General features: G+C 35.2%; 1 protein-coding gene and 1 non-coding gene across 2 annotated transcripts in view; both read left to right on the forward strand.

Annotated features, from left to right (window-relative positions):
- The first annotated feature begins 981 nt into the window (after positions 1-981).
- LOC141568031 (U6 spliceosomal RNA) lies at positions 982-1,088 on the forward strand. Its single transcript, XR_012491047.1, has one exon. It is a non-coding gene; the product is annotated as a U6 spliceosomal RNA (small nuclear RNA).
- Positions 1,089-1,917: 829 nt separating this feature from the next.
- Positions 1,918-20,117, forward strand: part of GMPS (guanine monophosphate synthase) — a 46,571-nt gene continuing 28,371 nt past the window's right edge. The window contains exons 1-5 of the mRNA XM_074314134.1: positions 1,918-1,953; positions 8,499-8,680; positions 12,334-12,448; positions 14,506-14,512; positions 18,791-18,931. Coding sequence (XP_074170235.1) covers positions 1,933-1,953; positions 8,499-8,680; positions 12,334-12,448; positions 14,506-14,512; positions 18,791-18,931 — 466 coding nt within the window. The 5' untranslated portion in view covers positions 1,918-1,932. The remainder of the gene's footprint in view (positions 1,954-8,498; positions 8,681-12,333; positions 12,449-14,505; positions 14,513-18,790; positions 18,932-20,117) is intronic.

Genomic DNA, 20,117 nt, shown 5'->3' on the forward strand with positions numbered 1-20,117 from the left:
ACAAAAGGCATGTGTATAGGGAATAATGAAGAATTGGGGCCAATCATGTAATCTGTTACATATGGAAAATTAAAAACATATGCACAAGTAGAGCAAAGAATATAAAGTCCCTATCATCCAGCTCAACAGTTATAAACACGTGGTTTAGTCTTCCTTTATATGTTTACTTGGTGCCTCAAAGTAAGAGGTAACATAATCTTGGTCTCTATTATCATGCATTAGATTAATCAGTGGATTCCGGTGTTGCCAGTTTGTCCATCCATTATCAAGTTTCTCATCAGTCTTTCACCTAATGATTTTAATAGCTGGTGCCTTAGTTCAGTGCTTCTTACAGATAGATCTGCAGTAAAAAAGATTTTAAAATTTTTTTAAAAAATTCAATCCACTGAAGATTATTTTTGTAAAATACAATAAATTGTTAAGACAAGTGAAATTAAAAAATATAAACAAACCAAAAGAGCTCCAAATTTTTATTGTAGATTCAACAGAAATAAAATTACTCTGCCAACTTGTTATACAAGTTTACAATGTATATATAAAATTTATGTACTTTTTCTTAATATAAACTAGTAACAAACTGTTTGCAGATCAGCACTGGTCCTTTTGTGAAGCATAGTAGCTTAGATCCCTTATTTTATTAGGGATTGCAAAACGTTGCTATTCTAATTATATTCTTTCTGGAATTCTCTTATAAAGAACTTTCATTAACTATGTTTACTTGTGGTAGAGTTCATACTGGAAGGCAAAATGCATGCCTTTCCATTAGTTTTACTAATTTTGTTAATAGTTTTTTCAAGTTTTATTAGTTCATTATTATTTGTAACAAAGTGTAGTTGCTGTTACAGTAGAAAGGGCCACTTGTTGAAAGGCGACTGGTTTTGTGAAGTATAATAATAGCATCTTGAAAAATGGACCATGTACTAAATACATGTGAAATTGTTACATTCTACTGCTTAAACTTTACAAGAAAAAAACGGTATAGTGATCGCTTTGGCAGCACGTGTACTAACATTGGAATGCTACGGGGAAGATTAGCGTGGCCCTTGTGCAAGGATGACATGCAAATTTGTGAAGTATTGCATATTTGAAAAAGAAAGAAAAAAATATAGGTCTCTTCTAAGCTAAAATTACTTTAAAGTATTTTCGGAGTAGTGATTATGAGGCAAAATTGAGTCTGTTGACAAACTCTGTGGTATATTGAGGAATAGAGAGCTCTTTGATGATCTTTCACCTGTGCCTGAAGAATGTCATCTTGAGGTCACCTATTGTATACTGATAGTATGGAGACAGGAGTTGAAGAGAGGTCATGAAGTTGGGGGATCAATCTGTTTTTATTTCTTTGTTTTCTTCTTTACAAAGAAACTGGTCCTTTTTCATGTTAAACTATACACATGTGCACACTTGATGTCGTCTTCAAAAAAGAAAGTAAAGTTCTAATAAGTATAGATTGATTCAGTAAAGGAGGAAAAAGAAATTAGAAACAATGTGGAGATGCTGGTGGATTGGTCCCCTATAATATGTGCAAACAAAGTAGGAGTGAGGAATTCCCACCTACTACCGTGTTTCCCTGAAATAAGACCTAGCCGGACCATCAGCTCTAATGCATCCTTTGGAGCAAAATTAATATAAGACTGGTCTTATTTTACTATAATACAAGACCAGGTCTTTAATGTAATGTAATGTAATAGTATATAATACGTATAATATTATAATATAGTGTAATATAAACTGGGTCTTATATAAATTTTTGTTCCAAATTACCTTTTGACTTGAGCTGTCCGGGTCTTGCTTTTCCATACATCTTTGCCATCAAGAAGTTTGGTAATTCAGCATTTCTTGAGAGGGCTCAGTTACTTCTGGGATTTTTTTCCAGGCCATTGACAGCTCATTCTGCAAGTTTTGATGCTAGCACTTCCGTGGTCTTACCAGAAGATGTCAATGGAAGTTTTTCAGGTAATAACCAGAACACAGTCCTTCTTCAAATGGTTTTTAAATGTTTGCTGACTGAAATGTGAAGGGGTTGCATTTGTCTGATCATACCACTAGGAAAAACAAGCCACTGCACTCTCCAGGCATCTTATTCAACTGCTCATAGAATACGTAGAGGAATGACAGATGGTGAGTCACATAAAGCTCCAACATGTCTATTTTAGGTGACTTTCACCCAGGTTCACCTTTATTTCTTTCCCTGAACCCTTGGATCATCTTTCTGCTCTAAGGGAAATTTCCTGAGAGACTGGGAATCTCTTTCCCTTAAGGGATTTTATGTCAAACTGTACGTAACTATGACCATGGTGACTGTTGTGTTACTGAGCTGATGGAACATTTAGAATGCAGTGTGGTGTCAGAGATGACTGTCTTCTTTCAGTTGGCGTGTTTGAGATTGATGCATCCGTGCTGGGATTTTTCAGCCAGAGAGGACAGTGTACCACTCTGTGGGACCCTGGAGGATTTAAAGAACAGTTTAGGCCTCGTAAGGGCTTGGACATTATTGGGCTTGGACTTTACTGAACTTTATTATACGGGGAAATCACTGTAGGGTTTTAAGCAGGGAGAGGACTAGAATCAGATTTTTTTCTTTTAAGCACAGACATGTTAACCAAATGACCAGTCAGTATTACCTGTGGTGGAAGAAATTAACATTTGTCCTTGTCATTGGATCACATCAGGAGGAGATATGATAACATCACCAGTGTAAAATTGTTGCAAAAAAATGTTTGTCTGGAATCTAATCATGAGGCAACAAACAAATCCTGGTCCTGGGACATTCTATAAAAAGGTGGTCTGAACTTTAAAAAAAAGTCAATGTCATGAAAGACCATAAAAAGGTGAAGAGGTAAATAGTTGTAAAGGAGAAGATGGTTCTGGAATTTTTAAAAAAGCCATCAAGGACATTATACGTAACATTTTGGGGAATTTGCTTGTAGATATTATCAGTGTTAAGTTTCTTGAGCGTAGTAATGAATTGTGATTAGGTAGGAGAATGTTCCTGTTTGTAGGAGGTGCATGCTGAAAAGATTGGGGGGGAATGAAATACCTATAATTTACTTTCCAGTAGTTGGGGAGGGGAAAAGTATATATAGATGAGAATAAGCAAATGTGGCAAAAATATTACTAATTGTTGAATTTGGGTGGAAGACGGTGTTTGTTGTATGACACTTTCAGCTTTTCTGTAGATTTAAAATTTTTCAAAATGAAAAAAAGAGAAGGGTAGACCAAGCTTATGATAAGGACTAGAACTAGAGAATCTTAACTCTTTGATTTAACTGTAGTTATAGGCTCAAATTTCATTCAGTGTTGTACGTCAGATGGTCTCTTACAAAAAACCTGTGAAGTTGACATTTCTAATGTACCTGAGGTGTTGAATAATTTTGTGAAGAAAAGGTACTGTTTTTCCAGAGTTATAGGTGTGGTGAGATTAGATAAGTAAATATGGTCAAACATCCCGTGGTAGCCTTTTGGTAATGAAAGGGTTATTTTGGGTAGTTGAGTATCTCCTATCACTAAAATGTGTGTGTGTGTGTGTGTGTGTGGGGGGGTGTTTTAAAAGTCTCTTTTAACCCTAAAAATTTTAATTATATTTTGACAATTGAAGGCTTCTAATGTGAAAGGTCTTTATAAGAGGGAACTACTTGAATAAGTTTAATATGATGAAATTCAATTTGCAAAATTGTTTAATGATGAAATTCAATTTCCAAAATCGTTTATATCGTATAATAGTACTTTTCTCAGGCATTATCAGAGCATTTCACTTACATAAGCAAACTTTCTAAAGTAATAAAGCATACACCTTTTTAGTACCAAAATATTAAAAAATAAAATAACTTCGAAGGTGGGTTTCCAAAAATAGGTAGTTGAGTGAATTATAAGTCATATGTACTTTTTATCCAAAATATTCAAAGGTTTTTTTCTTTAAAGCCCAATAATTTTGTTAAGAGTAGTCTTGGGATTGGATATTCTGGGTTCAAAGTCTAACTTTGATGCGTATTCTTTCATGCCTTGTATAATTTTCTTAATATCTTTTAGCTCCTTTAGAAGTAGTGCATTCCGGTTTTGATCTGCTGAATACGCCTTTCTGTCTTGCTCTCTTGTAGAGATGTTACTCTATTCCTCGTTCCCTCATTTTTAACTTCTGTACTTTTTGTTTCTCTTCTATGTGAATTTAATTTTCCTGAATTTTAAGAAGGAATCTTTGTTCATATAATGTATAATTTTATAGCACTACCACTCTGTCAGCGTTAGGGCAGCTTGTTTTCTGAGGATTCCTGGTTCTGATACTTCCCCTCCCCCTCTGTAGTCTGGCTCTTCTGTTTTCCTTCTCCCTTGTCCTACTTAATTTTGATTCTGCTCCCAGAACTTGTTCCTCCTTGGGAGCCCTGTCCTGGAAGGGAGCCCTGGCCTGTTAGCTTTGAAGGTTGATAGGGATTAAACCCCTTCTACCCTCAGGTCTTACCTCAAGTCCCTTGCCATCTGTGCACCACTGAAGTAGGCAGCCATCCTCCCCGAGCAGCTGCTGTTCTCCAGTTGGCCCTGCACTCTGTAGCTAGTACCCATTGGCAGTTTTGGAATTCTCCTGTTCTCAAGTTCCTAATGAGTCCAGATTGCTTCCTACACAGATGCGATAATACCGGGGTTTGTGACTGTGGTAGTTTGTTCCCACCAGCTAGTATTTTGACTTTCTTTGGGGGATAACTTGTCATTTAGTTATTTGGTAAATGTCTTGGGTTTTTGGTTTTGCTGTCTGGTTGGTTGTTCAGTGATACGTGTGGGGATTCAGGAAGATCCAAAAATGACACAGCCTCCATCTTCCCAGAATCTGCCCGATTCCTTTGTCTTATTCTTAAATAGGGTGCTGAATACGGTTTAGCCTTTCCCTTAATATTGTTGTCTTGATAGCTTAAAAGATATCTATGAACATCATTTACTTTATTATGATGACTTCAGGTCAGTTGAGATGGATGTTAGCCTTAAACCTTTAGGTTTTTGTCTTTACTTTTTAATAGATTTTATTAGTAGAATAGATTTTTCTGTCCTGTGATGTTGAATTTCATTTGTCTCTACTATTGATGTGACTAATAGCATCTTTTCTCACTAGGGTACTTTTTCTAATCTGCCTAAGGTTTTAAAGTCTAATTATTAAACTTTACAACTCTATGCGAAGTAGGAGTAGGTAGATTCAACGTTTTGAGGGAAAAGAACTTTTGCTTTTATTATTGGTGGCCTTTTTGCTTTCCTCTGAGTTGTTGAAGCTTTGTGCCGAATAGGCAAGTTGATAGCTGAGGTAGAAAGAAGTGAGGCAAGGATTCATTGTTTTCTCAATAACGTGGTATAATGTGATTGAACATTTTAAAAAATTGCTAAGAGAACAGTATAAAATTTTCTTTTAAAATACATTTATTTAAGTAAAAATTTAAAGAAATACAGACCAGTCTTCACAATAGTAAAACAACCATAAAAATGATCATGTAAGCTGAAGCTATACAAACTAATTTTAATCAATGGGAAAATTATGATGGTTTCATGACCTTTAAAATTTTTTGTTAAAACATTAACTCTTACAGTTAATTATAAAAGTATAGAGAAATAAAAATAGTAAAACCACTATTTAGTATACTATAACTTAAAACATTAGAAGCATTGAAACTTGTTTTATTTCTTTGTAAAAAACTTATCAAGAGTAGTTTAAACAGTGCTTCCCTTCTTATCTTTTCTATGCCTTGATGACTTTCAACGTTTTATCCTTTGCACTTTGAATGTCATGAAATATCTCCAATAGTTTCTTTAATTTGAAATATTTTTCTGGAATTACTTCCTCTGGACAGCCTTCTCATTGTGACTTTCCTCACTGATGTTGATAAGTTCTCCTTTGCTAAGTTCCTCTGGTTGTACATCTAGAGGCGTTCAAACCACAGCAGTGGGTTTTTTTTTTTTGTTTTGTTTTCTTTTTTTTGTGGGGGGGAAGGGAAACAGGACTTTATTGGGGAACAGTGTGTACTTACGGGACTTTTCTAAGTCAAGTTGTTGTCCTTTCAGTCTTAGTTGCGGAGGGCGCAGCTCAGCTCCAGGTCCAGTTACCGTTGCTAGTTGTAGGGGGCGCAGCCCACCATCCCTTGCAGGAGTCGAATCGGCAACCTTGTGGTTGAGAGGATGCTCTCCAACCAACTGAGCCATCTGGGAGCTCAGCGGCAGCTCATTCACTTCATTCTAGTTGGAGGGCACAGCTCGCCTGCCCATGTGGGAATTGAACTGGCAGCCCCGTTGCCCAGAGCTCGCACTGTAACCACCTGAGCCACCCGCCCACCCCCCACAGCAGTTTTAATCTTGCCACAGTCGGCTCTTTCTTCTGTAACTTCACTTACACTGGAATCGAATTTCATTTCCAGCGTATCACTTTTCATTTCTTTGCTACGCTTTCCTCTTTGTTGGTAAGTTGCTTGTTTGGATTATCCATATGTGCAAAATGTCCTGTGGATTTATCACCAGGAGGCAGCACTGCACTCTTGTCTGTTGTGCAATAACCAGTCGACAACATACTTTGAAAGAAGTGACATGATTGGTCACTAATCATGATGCTCATCTGTTACTTATGTGATGATTTGTGGACTGAAGAATTGGCATCGAAGTTTGTACTTCATGTACTCACAGTTAATATGTGGTAACTGAAGTTATTTATGTGATGATTTGTGCACTGAAGAACTGGCATCGAAGTTTGTACTTCATGTACTCACAGTTAATATGTGGTAACTGAATTCTGAGCCATGTTGGGGACTGGTCTTAACTAAGCCTTGGTATAAACCATGGTAACTGAAATTCATGCGTATCAGAATCATGTAAAGTGAGAACTCTGCCTATGATATTAAAAAACAGGTTGTACTTGGATTTGGTAAAAATTGTGAAGGTGATAATGGGACTGAATCTGAGAAATATACACAATAACATAGTGGTCTTTCAAAAATACTTTTAAGTATTCTTTAGGAAAAAATAGATTAAGATTAAAGGATTTTAGATATATTCCTTGAAGGGGGAGTGTGTGTGTACCTTAAGACTGAGGGCAAAGGTCTAAAAGGAGAAAGTTTTAGTATTTCTTGTACTAATATATTCTATAAACTGCTTCTTTCCGTGATTTGATTTTTCTACATTGTTCAATATTCATATGATTAAAATCTTCATATTTGTGACCTGAGTAATTCTTTCTGGCCTGTGGTTGGTCCCTCTTGCAAATCCTCCTCTGTAGTGGTTGTGACTGTTGCTTTTTTTATTACTGCAGCAGAAGTGTTTGTGAGGTCTACTTTTATTTTTTCACACAAATGCAAAGGGAGGAGGGATGGAAAGGGTTACACAAGTGTCTGAAGGACTGAATTAAGCTTTTTACATGCAAATTTTACAACTGGAGGGGGAAAACTCCAAAAATATGTTTATTGTAAACATTTACAACATACTGAAGAGCATAAAGAAACAAAAACTTAAGATCACCTGTAGTTCCAGCCCTCAAATACAACCTCTGTTAATATTTTGGTGTATATATGTCCATACTGTAGTTTTTATACATGCACAGAAACACTCTGCAGTTTTACACAAAATATTTTAAAATGGGACCATACATACGGTATATGCTTCCTTCAAGGATTTTCAGGGTACATACACATTTTGAAAGGTTTTCTTAAGTATCCAAAGCAGCATAAAGACTAGACTAAAATGAACAGAGTGTACCTCTCACCCAACTTGAATGATTTTAGTACAAAAGCAATGTTGTTTTATTCAATGTTTTATTCATTCACCTACTCTTGCATTATTTTGAAGGAGTAGGTGAATACTATCCAGTACCAGGTAAATATTTCAGCACAAATAGTTAAAAATTTTACGTTTTGCCAAATTGCTTTTCAGAAAACTGTCACCGGTGTATACTTGACAGAAATGGGATTACAAAACCTTTAACAATTTTTGGTGTTATGGGTGAGATGCGTGTATATCATTTTCCTCAGTTAATATGCGGAATCCTAATAAAGTGAATTTGCGCAAGCTCCTACCGTGGCAGCAAACTTTACAGTTTCTCATCAGTATCTCCCTCCTTGCAATGCTGTAAGTGTTTGATGGGTAACCATGTAATTTATTGTCCAAATGGGATGCTTTTGAGGTTTGAAGGAGGTACTATTAATAATAATGACAGTATAACGCATAAAGCAGGACTGTATTTTGGCACAGCTGGGTTGCATGCTTACCATATTATTAAAGAACATGAGATGCATTATACATAAAGTGACTGTATCATGTAGTCAATGCATGGTAGCTTTTATTAAAGTGTTTGTTTATGTATGCCAGTATATGGATATGGATAAAAAAATCTCCACTTTAAAACAAGTGTTTTGAGTTTGGCAACTCAGAAAGCCCTAATTTAACAGTTTTTGTTTCTTTGTGTTTTTGGAGCTGACAGTGTGACAGCTGTTTTTTTAAAATAGCTCTAATTTTCATAATTAAGATATTTGTATTAATATTTGCAGCTGGAGAATGCTGGAGGAGACCTTAAAGACGGCTGCCACCACTATGAAGGAGCTGTTGTCATTCTGGATGCCGGTGCTCAGTACGGGAAAGTCATAGACCGAAGAGTGAGGGAACTGTTTGTGCAGTCTGAAATCTTCCCCTTGGAAACACCAGCATTTGCTATCAAAGAGCATGGATTCCGGTAGACTTTTCACTTTGGGTTTTTCTGAGGAGATTGAGCTTAGATTGTGGGATATTTCGTTGTTAAATTTGCTTTGGGCACTGCTTTTTTTGTGTGTGTGTGAATATAAGACAACAGAGTGGTTTTACAAGAAATTTCCCATGGTTCTGATTAAAGGAAAAATTTAAGTTTTCCAGTTAAAAATATTACCTTAATTTTAATTGCACAGTTGTAAGAACTTATCATTTGAACATTTTGTGTTTCATGGAATTTCTGGGTCAGACTTAGATATGACTATGAGTATTATGGTTATTCATTCATTTGATCCAAGAACATTTGATCAAATATATATAGTGACTAGAGTACCTAAATGAGAATTCTGTGTACAGTGAGTCTCTTGCTTCCTATCCCAAGAAAGAATTTCTAAAATAAAATTTCTCAAGTCTAATATGGGGCTAATTCCACAGCTTTACTCTTAGAATAGTCAAAAGGACAGCCGACTTACATATAGTTTCTTCCTTTAACAACTATTTCTGGTTAATGCTATGCCTTTTCTCATGGAATTACTGTTCTTTCTTATTCCGAAGTAAGCAACTGCAGTTTGTATCCTCATTTGGCTCTTAAATGTTAATGCTATGTTTCTTGCAAAACATATTGTTTTTCTTAAAAACATTAATAACTAGTTTTCTAATGGAAAAAATTAACTTTTAAAGACTTCATAGACATGTATACAAGATCCTGTGATTCTTGTTTCTGAAAGTGAATTGGAAGTCAAAATGCAGATTTAATTTAACTCTGTCCTAGTCTTACGATACAGATTAAAACAGCTATCTTTTTAAACTGTCGAATTTTAGAGTAAGACAGGACTCTTGAGTTTATCTAATTCACCTGTCTTCATTTGCCAGTGAGAGTGAGAACCAGTTTTCGGGCAATCAAAAAACTTTGTGAGAAATCTGAATGGGTCTCTGTCACATCCAAGGTTCTTCATTCCCCTTATCCAAAACAAACCAACAAAAAATTCCCAGCAAACTAATCGAGATAATTGTTTTAGTGTAGGGTCGACAGATACTTGGCAATAAAAGCCTACTTGTTTTTCTCATCACCGGATCCTAAATAGTTCCTAGATCCTGCTTGTGCCTGTGTAGGACAATGGGAACTGTAGCATCGTGGCTTTTAGTACGTTAGTCCTTCCTGCCGAGATACCTATTTGAGCACTCTTTTTCTCGAATAAATGTTAGTTTTATGACATGAGAGACATCTTAACCTCTCCCTGGTTTTAGAACCTTGATCTGCCTGATAACATAAAATATGTATCTGGAATGCCTTATAGTTTATTAGGCTTTGACTTGCAAGTTAGTTTCAAAATAATAGCAGGATAGAAATAGAAGACTGAAAATGAGTGATTAGCTCTTCTCAAGACTTACTGAGATAAGAATTTTCATAATTGGTTTAAGTACTGCTTGAGTTTTATCCCTAAGACCATTGCCTTTTCAAGTATTAAGAATCTTAGAGCCTTGAGTTGTTTGTCAGATTAATGAGGGGTGCTAGGCAGTCCCATGGTGATTATTATCCTTTATAAAATTATATAAAACATACTGAAATTCTAGAGGTTGTGATTATTATGTGTTATAGAATTTTAGCATTTGCAATTTTAGGCAGCTAGATTGCGTATCTCCCCTTAGGAGTAACCCCACATCCCTTTAGAATTATCTTAAAGATGTTACATTTATCACCTGTTTACGTTGTCTTCAGTTTCTTTTTGCATAAGGTAGGCTAGCAAACATATATCATAATTCATGTTTCCAATACGAAGTTCAAAGAGTGAAGCTTTTGAGATCACTTAAATGATTATTTTATTTGTGTGTGTGTGTGTGTGTGTGTATGTGTGTACACACATACTTTGTTTCCCCAAAAATACCATGTTTCCCTGAAAATAAGACCTAGCCAGACAATCAGCTCTAATGCATCTTTTGGAGCAAAAATTAATATAAGAGCAGGTATATTATATTGTATTTATTATAGTATATTATACCTGGTCTTACAGTAAAATAAGACTGGGTTGTACATTAATTTTTACTCCAAAAGATTCATTAGACCTAATTGTCTGGCTAGGTCTTATTTTCAGGGAAACACGGTGTATATATATACATACATACACATATACATATATATACATATACATATATATACACATATATATGTACACGTACATATGTGCAATTTTAGGGAGCTAGGTTAAAAATATATATATACATATACACATATGTATATATAAGTATATGTGTGTGTGTGTGTGTGTGTGTATATATATATATATATATATATATATATATTTTTTTTTTTTTTTTTTAAGGAGGGCGCAACTCATAGTGGCCCATGCAGGGATTGAACCAGCAACCTTGGTGTCATTAGCGCCACACTCCAACTAACTGAGCTAACTGGCTACTCCATTATTATATATTTTTTAAATGCCCTAGCTTGGCAAGTAATTTTTATGAATTTGATCTTTGTTATGTTATTCTTCTGGATGTATTATAAGCCTAGCATTTATATGTTTATATGTTTTTAAATGGTGGAGAGCTGCTAATTATAAAGTGAATTGTAATCCAGATTTGTTTGTAAGTAGATTTTGGTTAGACTTGAAATACATTTTCCTTTAGAACTATGGCTAAATCAGGATTCCTGCAGCTGAAACCTAAGATGAGGCCAAGGGTATCTTAAATTGAGGATAGGGCTCCAGTGCGCCTGTGTTATGTAGGTGGGCGTGCAGCACACTGGAGAGAGGGTAGTGTGATGGTGCAAGCACGTCTCTGTGGTTCCAGTTATTTGTAGCCATGCGACAGTAAAGGTCCAGTGTGGCCAGATTTTTTCCCTTTTTTCCTAAAGAAAATCCTGACATCTGAATGTTTCTGTAAATTCATAATAATATTAAGATGTCCTAATTTTTTTTGAATGAATGCTGAGGCCAAATTTGATGTATCGGTGGCCAGGTGAGGAACGTAGGCCTCATTTTGCAGCTTCCTTTATACTAACAGCTGGACTCCCAAGTTAACCCACAGAATGCTCTGTAAATTGTAGCCATGTTATAATATCGATTTGTGTTCTGGGAACAGGGCATGTGGGGCAAAAGTGATGTCGGCTCCCTTTTCTGGGTCTCAGGTAAAACTGTTGGGAATTTTGGACAGGTTTTAAAACAGGCAAAGCTAGGTAATTCTTCACACTCTGCCATCTGTTGTAGAGTATTTATTCTGAGTCATTAAGGGCCTTTGGAATACCTTCAGTTGTCCTTTTGTGCCCTGCCTTGCCTTTTTACTCCTTGCCTCCCAGAAAGACCGATGTGTTTTCCATCTCCCTTTAGCATTTTCATTTACTTCCTCCATTGGTGAGGAAACAATAAAAACAAATTCATGCTAAGCTTCATAGCTAGAAACATTGGTATTTATATATTTGGAAGTTTGTGCTTATTAACAAGTGAAGGTTGAATTGATAGACTTCTACACATTACAATAAAGTAGCATAAATATAATTAAGCTGTGTGAGATGATTTTAATTAGCTGTTATAGAATCTGGATATCCTACAATATACTGAAATCATAAATCTCTGAATCTGTAGACTTTGTTTCAAAATCAGCAGTGAGAGACTCTTCACTGACTCTTCTTCCTTAAATCTACAGTGCTATTATCATCTCTGGAGGACCTAATTCTGTGTATGCAGAAGATGCTCCCTGGTTTGACCCAGCAATATTCACTATTGGCAAGCCTGTGCTTGGAATTTGCTACGGCATGCAGGTACATCTGTGAATTTGCCTTCAGAGTTAACTTCATTTTATTCTGTTTGTAACTCCTATTCTATTAGTATTTTCTGTCTTGAGAGTATTTAGGATATTTAGTTGTATGAGATCATTTGCATATTGCAACTCTTTATGAATTGCTACACTAGTATAGTAGAACTGACCTGACTTAGTTTTGGCCACCCACCTTTATATAATTAAAATCCTACTTCGTGTACTATTTTCGACTTTGGTTTTGAGATTCATTGAAGTTATTCATTTTTACTGTTGTTTTTTTTGTTTGTTTGTTTTTGTTTTGTTTTTTGGGAAGGGGAACAGGACTTTATTGGGAAACAGTGTGTACTTCCAGGACTTTTTTTTCCCAAGTCAAGTTGTTGTTGTCCTTTCAATCTTATTGTGGAGGGTGCCGTTCAGCTTCAAGTTGTTGTCCTTTCAGTCTTAGTCATGGCAGGCGCAGCTCAGCTTCAGGTCCAGTTGCCGTTGCTAGTTGTAGGGGGCGCAGCCCACCATCCCTTGTGGGAGTCGAACCGGCAACCTTGTGGTTGAGAGCCCACTGGCCCATGTGGGAATCGAACCGGCAGCCTTCGGAGTTAGGAGCATGGAGCTCCAACCGTCTGAGCCGCCACCAGGCCGGCCTCATTTTTACTATTGAATTTAGTGTTCTAATATAGCACAAATTAATTGTACGTTCCACTGGTTAGTATTGCTGGTCTTTTCCCAGTTTTTGCTACTGCAAAACTGCCATAAATATTTTTGTATTTGTCTTTTTTTTGTCTTGTACATATACAAACTTTTCTCTAGGGTAACCATAAATTGAAATGCTGAGTCTCAGATTCACTGGGTAATGATATTTCTTCCCAGTTCACATTCTATAAAAATTCCTCCACTCTGTATCCCTGCCAAGCCTTGACATGGTGAAATGTTTTTTTCTTTTGTATTTTCCTATCTGAAGAGGTGTCAAAAGGATCACATTGTAGTCTTAATGTTCATTTTCCTTATTATTGTAAGATTTGTGTGTTTGTTTGCTATTAGTATCTGCTTTTTTATAAAACCTTGTTCATGATTTTTGCCCATTTTTTCAATTGATTTGTCTTTTTTTAAAAATTGCATTTATACTGGATAGTAAACTTTTGTCAATTAGCTATATTGCAGATACCTTCTAGACTGTGACTTTTCATTCTTTATCATTTCATATGGTCTTTTTTTTTTTTAAATGTTCTAAGAACATCTTTATTACAAGCATTTGGATTCTTTATACACTCCCACAAGGTTTTCTCAAATTCTTTTTATTAGCAGAATTTCTTTCTCTGACTTCCTCCCAAATCTAAACCTTATTGTAAAACTTTGGCATATATGACAGGTAGGAGGGGCTGATATGGTTAGGGTGGTAGACCTGGAGAACTACATGGCTTTCTTTGAGGCATTTAGGACTTGGAGGTGATCAGGAATCCATACTGAAAACCATTTCCTTAAGCCAAAATAGAATATTAAAACAAAAATTTAATAAGGAAATTGTTTTATTATACAGAAGGTTATCCCCTCCTTCCACAGACACACAGCTAATGGTTCACCTCCTTGCACTTTCAACCTTAAGTAGCATAGTTAAGAACTGAAAATAACTATGAAAGCCTTGTGAACAGGGCAGAGCTTGAAACTTTACTGCAAGCCATTGGTTTTCTAAAAAGACTTAAGCTTTACATGGACTTTTAAATTCTGTAGGTTTCCAACAGCTTTGGTTACCTTGATCATTCAGCTGTCCTCTAAGAACTGCAAATTAGGGGAGGAACAGGTGCACAAGGTTCATTGATTATAGAAGCAAATTTCATTCAGCAAATTTGAATGACTGCTCTGGGTCACATGCATGTTAGGCCCCCGGGACTCTGAAGAGACCTGAAGACATGGGGGGGCGAGGACATGGTCTATTTTGGTAATCATGCTAGCTTGAACGACTAGAGTAGAGAATGAAGGGGAAGATGAGAGGTGAAGTTAAATAGACAGTGGCCATTCAATGAAAAGTCTTTGTTCAATGTAAGGGACTTGGACTTTATCCTATAGACAAAGGGTCAGGAAACTGTGGCCTCTTTCCACATCTCTCCCACTGCCTGTTTTTTAACGACCTGCAAGCTAAGAATGGTTTTTGTATTTTGAAATGGTTGGAAAATTTTTTTTTTAAATTATATTTTGTGATATGTGAAAATTAAATGAAATTCAGATTTCTGTGTTCATAAATAAAGTTTTATTGGAACACAGCCACATCCATTTAAGTATTATCTACGGATGCTTTTGTGCTACAGTGACAAGAGTTGAATAGTTACTACAGAGACAGAAGGGCCTGCAAAGGCTAAAATACTTTCTGACCCTTTACAGGAAAAAATGACCAATCCCTGCTGGATATGCTAAAGAGCCATTGAAGAATTTAATCATGGATAACACAATCGTTTATATTTTAGTAGCTAACATCTGTATAGGCATACCTCGGAGATGCTTTAAGTTTGGTTCTAGACCACTACAGTAAAGCGAATTGTAACCTTTTTGCTGGTGGAGGGTCTTGCCTTCAGTTTGTTTAAAAAAAAAAAAAAAAGGCAACATCTGTGAAGTGCAGTTAAGTGGAGCGGTGGAGCGTAATAAAACGAGGTATGCCTGTACTGGCTTAGATAAGGGTTAGCAAGTTTCTTTCCTGCTGGACTTAACTGAAACCTTTATTCAAGAAGGTTTGCTGTGAATGTCTAAGGAAAATTGTAGAGGGCAGCATTTGGTGATGGTTTTAAATAATATGCCACTGTGCATTATATGAATGAACGTTTATTTAGCTTCTTGCTTTTCTGTTGGTGTCTGGGTCAGCCTGCATCATGTGTTACTATGCCAGATATCTTATGACACTTGTGGAACAGACACATCAAGATGAATTGTAGTGATTATATCAATGCAGACTTAATCTTTGAAAAAATCTGGCATTTATTTGGTGTTGGGGGTTTGGGCATATGTAAATGTAAATAAGAATAGAAGGTTGATTGACAAAAGGAGGGTCAGAATGAAGAGACCATTTGAAATAAGAGTATGTAGGTATTTGGGATTGGAACAAATGAGTTTAATTGAAAGACCAGATTTTCTTGCTTATCCCATCCATCTCCATGGCACAGCCTTCTGTTGGCTTTCAGACTTCCTTTGGGACCAGAGATTGAATAGCTTGGAGGAATTTATACCTGTCTAATTTTAATACCGTAGCTCTTGTTGACTACTCTAGCTTTTTTTAAAGTTCATATTACCTTTTACAGTGCTTTTAAATTGTACTCAGGTGAATGTATTAATTGATTTTATTGCTACGTGATAATAGATTAGGTGCTATAGCTTTAATCTATATAAAATGATGAATGAGCTGTTCACTAGTTTCCTAGAATTATTTATCTTCTGCTTTACTTAAAAAAAAAAAAAGTCACTGAGTTTTCATTCAGTTTTCTGAAAGACCAGAAAACTTGTTTTAGTCACTTGCTTCCTTTTTGGGGTTTTTCTCTTTTGGGTAAAGCCCATTTTGATGGACTATTAGTTACTTACTTGCTTCTTTTTGACCTGAAGTTCATTTTTATTTTAAAACCACATTTTCATCTAACTGCATTAAATCTGTAAAATGCAAGCTGATGTCAATTAATGAACACATGTAGTTACTTTTTATTATCATTTCTTTTCACTGTGCTAATTATTTTTAATTATAGGTTTGTTTTATTAATATATATCCTTAAAGCCTCCATTCACTTGTACCCAAATTAATTCTTAATGAATGGTTTTCTCCAAATTGTACAGGTAGAATTTTGTTTTAATTGAGTATATTTGATGTGTAATATTGTGTAAGTTTAAGGCATACAGTGTATTACTTTGATACATTTATGTATTGTAATACGATTGCTAGTGTAGTAATAGTTTATCACATTATATAATTGTTGTCTACATTCACTATACAGTACATTAGAGCTCTGTGGCCTATTTGCTACTCATTATAAGTTTGTACCCTTAAACACCATCACTCTTATGCTCTCCCCACCCCTCGCTGCCCCAGGCCCCTGGTAACCACCATCTTATTCTATTTTTTACAGGTTTAACTGTTTTAGATTCCACATACGTATAAGGGATACTATACATTACTTTCTTTGTCTGACTTAGCTCTGTCTTGCTTAGCTTACTGTGCTCAGGGTTCATCTATGTTGTTGCAAGTAGGAGGATATCTCCCTTTCTCATGACTGAATAACATTCCATACTGTGTATGTACCACATCATTTTTTATCCATTCATTCATTGATGGGCATTTGGGTTGTTTCCATGTCTTTGCTATTTTGAGTAATGCTGTAATAAGTACAATTGCTGGATCCTATGGTAGCTCTAATTTTTATTGTTTTGAAGAACCTCCATATTGTTTTCCATAGTGGTTGAACCAGTTTACAGACCCCCCAACAATGTGGAAGTAGCCCTTTCACCACATCCCCCCCAGCGCTGGTTATCTCTTGTCTTCTTGATGATAGCCATTCTGACAGGTGTGAGGTGATCTCTCATGGTGGTTTGATTTGAATTTCCCTGATAATTAATGATGTTGAGCATCTTTTCATGTGTTTGTTGGTCACTTTGATGTCCTCTTTGAAGAAATGTCTGTTTAGTTTTTCTACCCATTTTTTAAATCAGATTTTTTTTGTTTTTGAATTAACTCAGTTCTTTATATATTTTGGATATTAACTCATATGTCCACAGAAATTTTAAGATCCATGTTATGAATTAATGTTCATCTGAAATGTAGATACAATTCCAGTTTTTACACACAGCTGGCTGTGGCTAGCTCCTCTTTAATATTGAGGAAGAGCAAAAATAAGTAACTCTGTGTTCAAAGATTCTAGTTTTCAAAGGCAAATTAATTAAAAAGCCAAGATTGCTCAAAATAATTTTATACACTGAAGCTACTCATTACTAAAATATGTTAGAAATCCAGTGCTCGTTCCACTTCATAATGAAGAGGTGTTGTTTATATTCACCTACAAAATAACATAGCACCAGGACTCCTAAAGCAGCTCTCAAGACGAGTTACTTGAGAACTGCTTTAGGAGTCCTGGTGGTGTGTTACACCATCAGAGGCTTCAAACGTAAAGATCTGGTTAAGATTTAGAGTTTTTCTGTCTTCCTAGTTCTAAAATTCTGAAACTTAGTTACAGCCTATACTAATCCTAAATAACAGTGATGACAGCAATAACAATCCCAAACATCCTTTGGCTTGAATGTACTATGTCATCTTGCTTTATTTTTAATTTAGTATTTTATTTCTTAATATTTCAGATTTTCTCATAATGTACAAAATATCTTTTTATGATTGATGTTTAAATCAGGGTCCAGAGAAGGTCCACACATTACATTTGATTAATGTTACTTACATCTCTTTTAATCCATGCTATTAATTTGTGTGGCACGAGAGATAGAGGTCTACGTTGCTACTGGGTGTCATTGTTTCTAGGCCTTTTCAGTGAACAGTTAAGCGTATATATTCTTCCAGAAAGAGAAAGTATATTAATGTATACTATTATTTCCAATTAGGTTTTTACTTAACTCCTTTGATTTTTTTATTTTTATTTCCATGCTCTGAAGCCGAAAATCTGAATTCCTAATTGTATTATTTATTATTTGTTTTAACTTACAATATACACATATCTATACTACACATATAGCTGCCAAATAACAATATTAGTACAATGACTGCTAATATGACTACTGAATAAAGTGTTAGGATCTCTGAAATGCCTTTTGTTCTTAAGATAAATCCCAATAGAGATAAAATGTTGAAATTGTTATAATCTCTTGAAATTATTACTTGTTTGTATTTATTTGTCTCAGTTTTCAGTTTTTATAGATTGTTTTTTGAGATTTAATATTTTTTAATTGGTTTTGTTTATAATGGATAGAATAAATTTAAATTCTAGCAGAGTTGCACTGTTATATGCTTATTTCTGTTTTCTTGATCTACACATATGGCAAACTAGTATTTCTAAAGCAAAAGTATAAACTTTCAGTTATAAGATGAATAAGTTCTGGGGCTCTAACGTACTGGATGGTGACTATAGTTAACAACACTGTATTGTATACTTGAAAGTTGCTAAGAAAGTAGATCTTAAATGTTCTCACCACTCACAAAAAATGGTAACTATGTGAAGTGATGGGTGTGTTAACTAACCTTATTGTGCTAATCATTTAAAAATATGTATATATTATCGTCATGTTGTGCAGCTTAAACTTACACAATGTTAGATGTCAGTTATATCTCAGCTGGAAAAAAGCAAAGCAAAGGGACCCATTAATCATGTCTGTAATTAAGATATTGATGTGTCGTGTTTTACTTTCTCTATGTTTAGGGGCCTTCAGAAGGAAGAAATTGTTTTACTTACCCACGGAGATAGTGTAGACAAAGTAGCCGATGGATTCAAGGTTGTGGCACGTTCTGGGAACATTGTGGCAGGTGAAAATTCTAAAACTTTTGCAGATTTCATTTTTAAAAATTTATCTGAAGAGTCTAAGACTATGTTTCTGTATATGGTACTGTTTTTGATTTTTCTTATTTTTTTAAAGGTACTATAAATGTCGTAGAATCAACTATTAATTTGTGAAAGAAATGAAATATTAGGAAGATTATCTGGAAGAGAAGTTACTTGCTGGTTTGCTCTGAAATATTTTAAAAAATGTTTATACTAACACAAGTTTTTCAGACATAAAACACAGTAGTTACAATTTTATAGCTCAGGAAAAATTTGAGAACTCTCCTTCTTTCTAACATGCTCTATTCCTCATTGCCTTTTTAAATGCCTGTCTTAGGTTTGCATAGGCAGGTATCTTGGACGTATGTAACATACCAGACTCAGCACTCAGGACATTTCTCTGAAACAGGGTTGACAAACTATGACATATAATCAAATGCAGTAGTAACCTGTGTTTGTATGTCCAGGAACTAAGAATGATTTTTACATTAAAGGATTATAATAAAAGAGACTGTCTATATATGTGTGTTTTGCAAAGCCTAAGATTTTTACTGTCTACCTCTCTGTAGGAAGTTAGCCAGCCCATGCTCTAAAACCGTTTTTGTCGTCTACTTTTTTGAGGAAGAGAAATTGATTTCGAGCTGCTGGTATTTACTTGCTTATTTGAATAATTATAATGTAAATAATCATCAGTGATCCTGGAAATCAGTAGAGGAGAAAAGTGGGTTTTATCAATAAAGTTCATTTTGTTTGAAATGCCATATCTTAATAATAAGTTGAGGAAAAGATTTGTCCTGGATAAACTTAATTGAGTGTATAATCTGCCCCAGTTACTTAACGGACTAATATATTAGCATACAAATGATCCAAGAGTGGTTTTCATATTGAAGTGTTTTTACTTCACATAAAAGATCAATAGTGGTGGATGGCTTATGTATTTTTATTCATTCAACAAATATTTGAGCACTTACTATGTGCCAGGAACAATGCTAGGTGCCAAGGATACAGTAATGAACAAAATGGGCAAAATTTTGAACATTCTAGTTAGGGGAAGATATGGAACAGACAATATACAAACAAATACAGAATATATCAGGTGTCAGTGTTTGTTAAGTACATTGAAATAATAGGAGAAGAGAGGAGTGTTGCAGAATATGTGTGATTAGGGTT

Source organism: Rhinolophus sinicus, linkage group LG01, assembly GCF_036562045.2.
Source record: "Rhinolophus sinicus isolate RSC01 linkage group LG01, ASM3656204v1, whole genome shotgun sequence".
In the NCBI taxonomy this organism is placed as follows: Eukaryota; Metazoa; Chordata; class Mammalia; order Chiroptera; family Rhinolophidae; genus Rhinolophus; species Rhinolophus sinicus.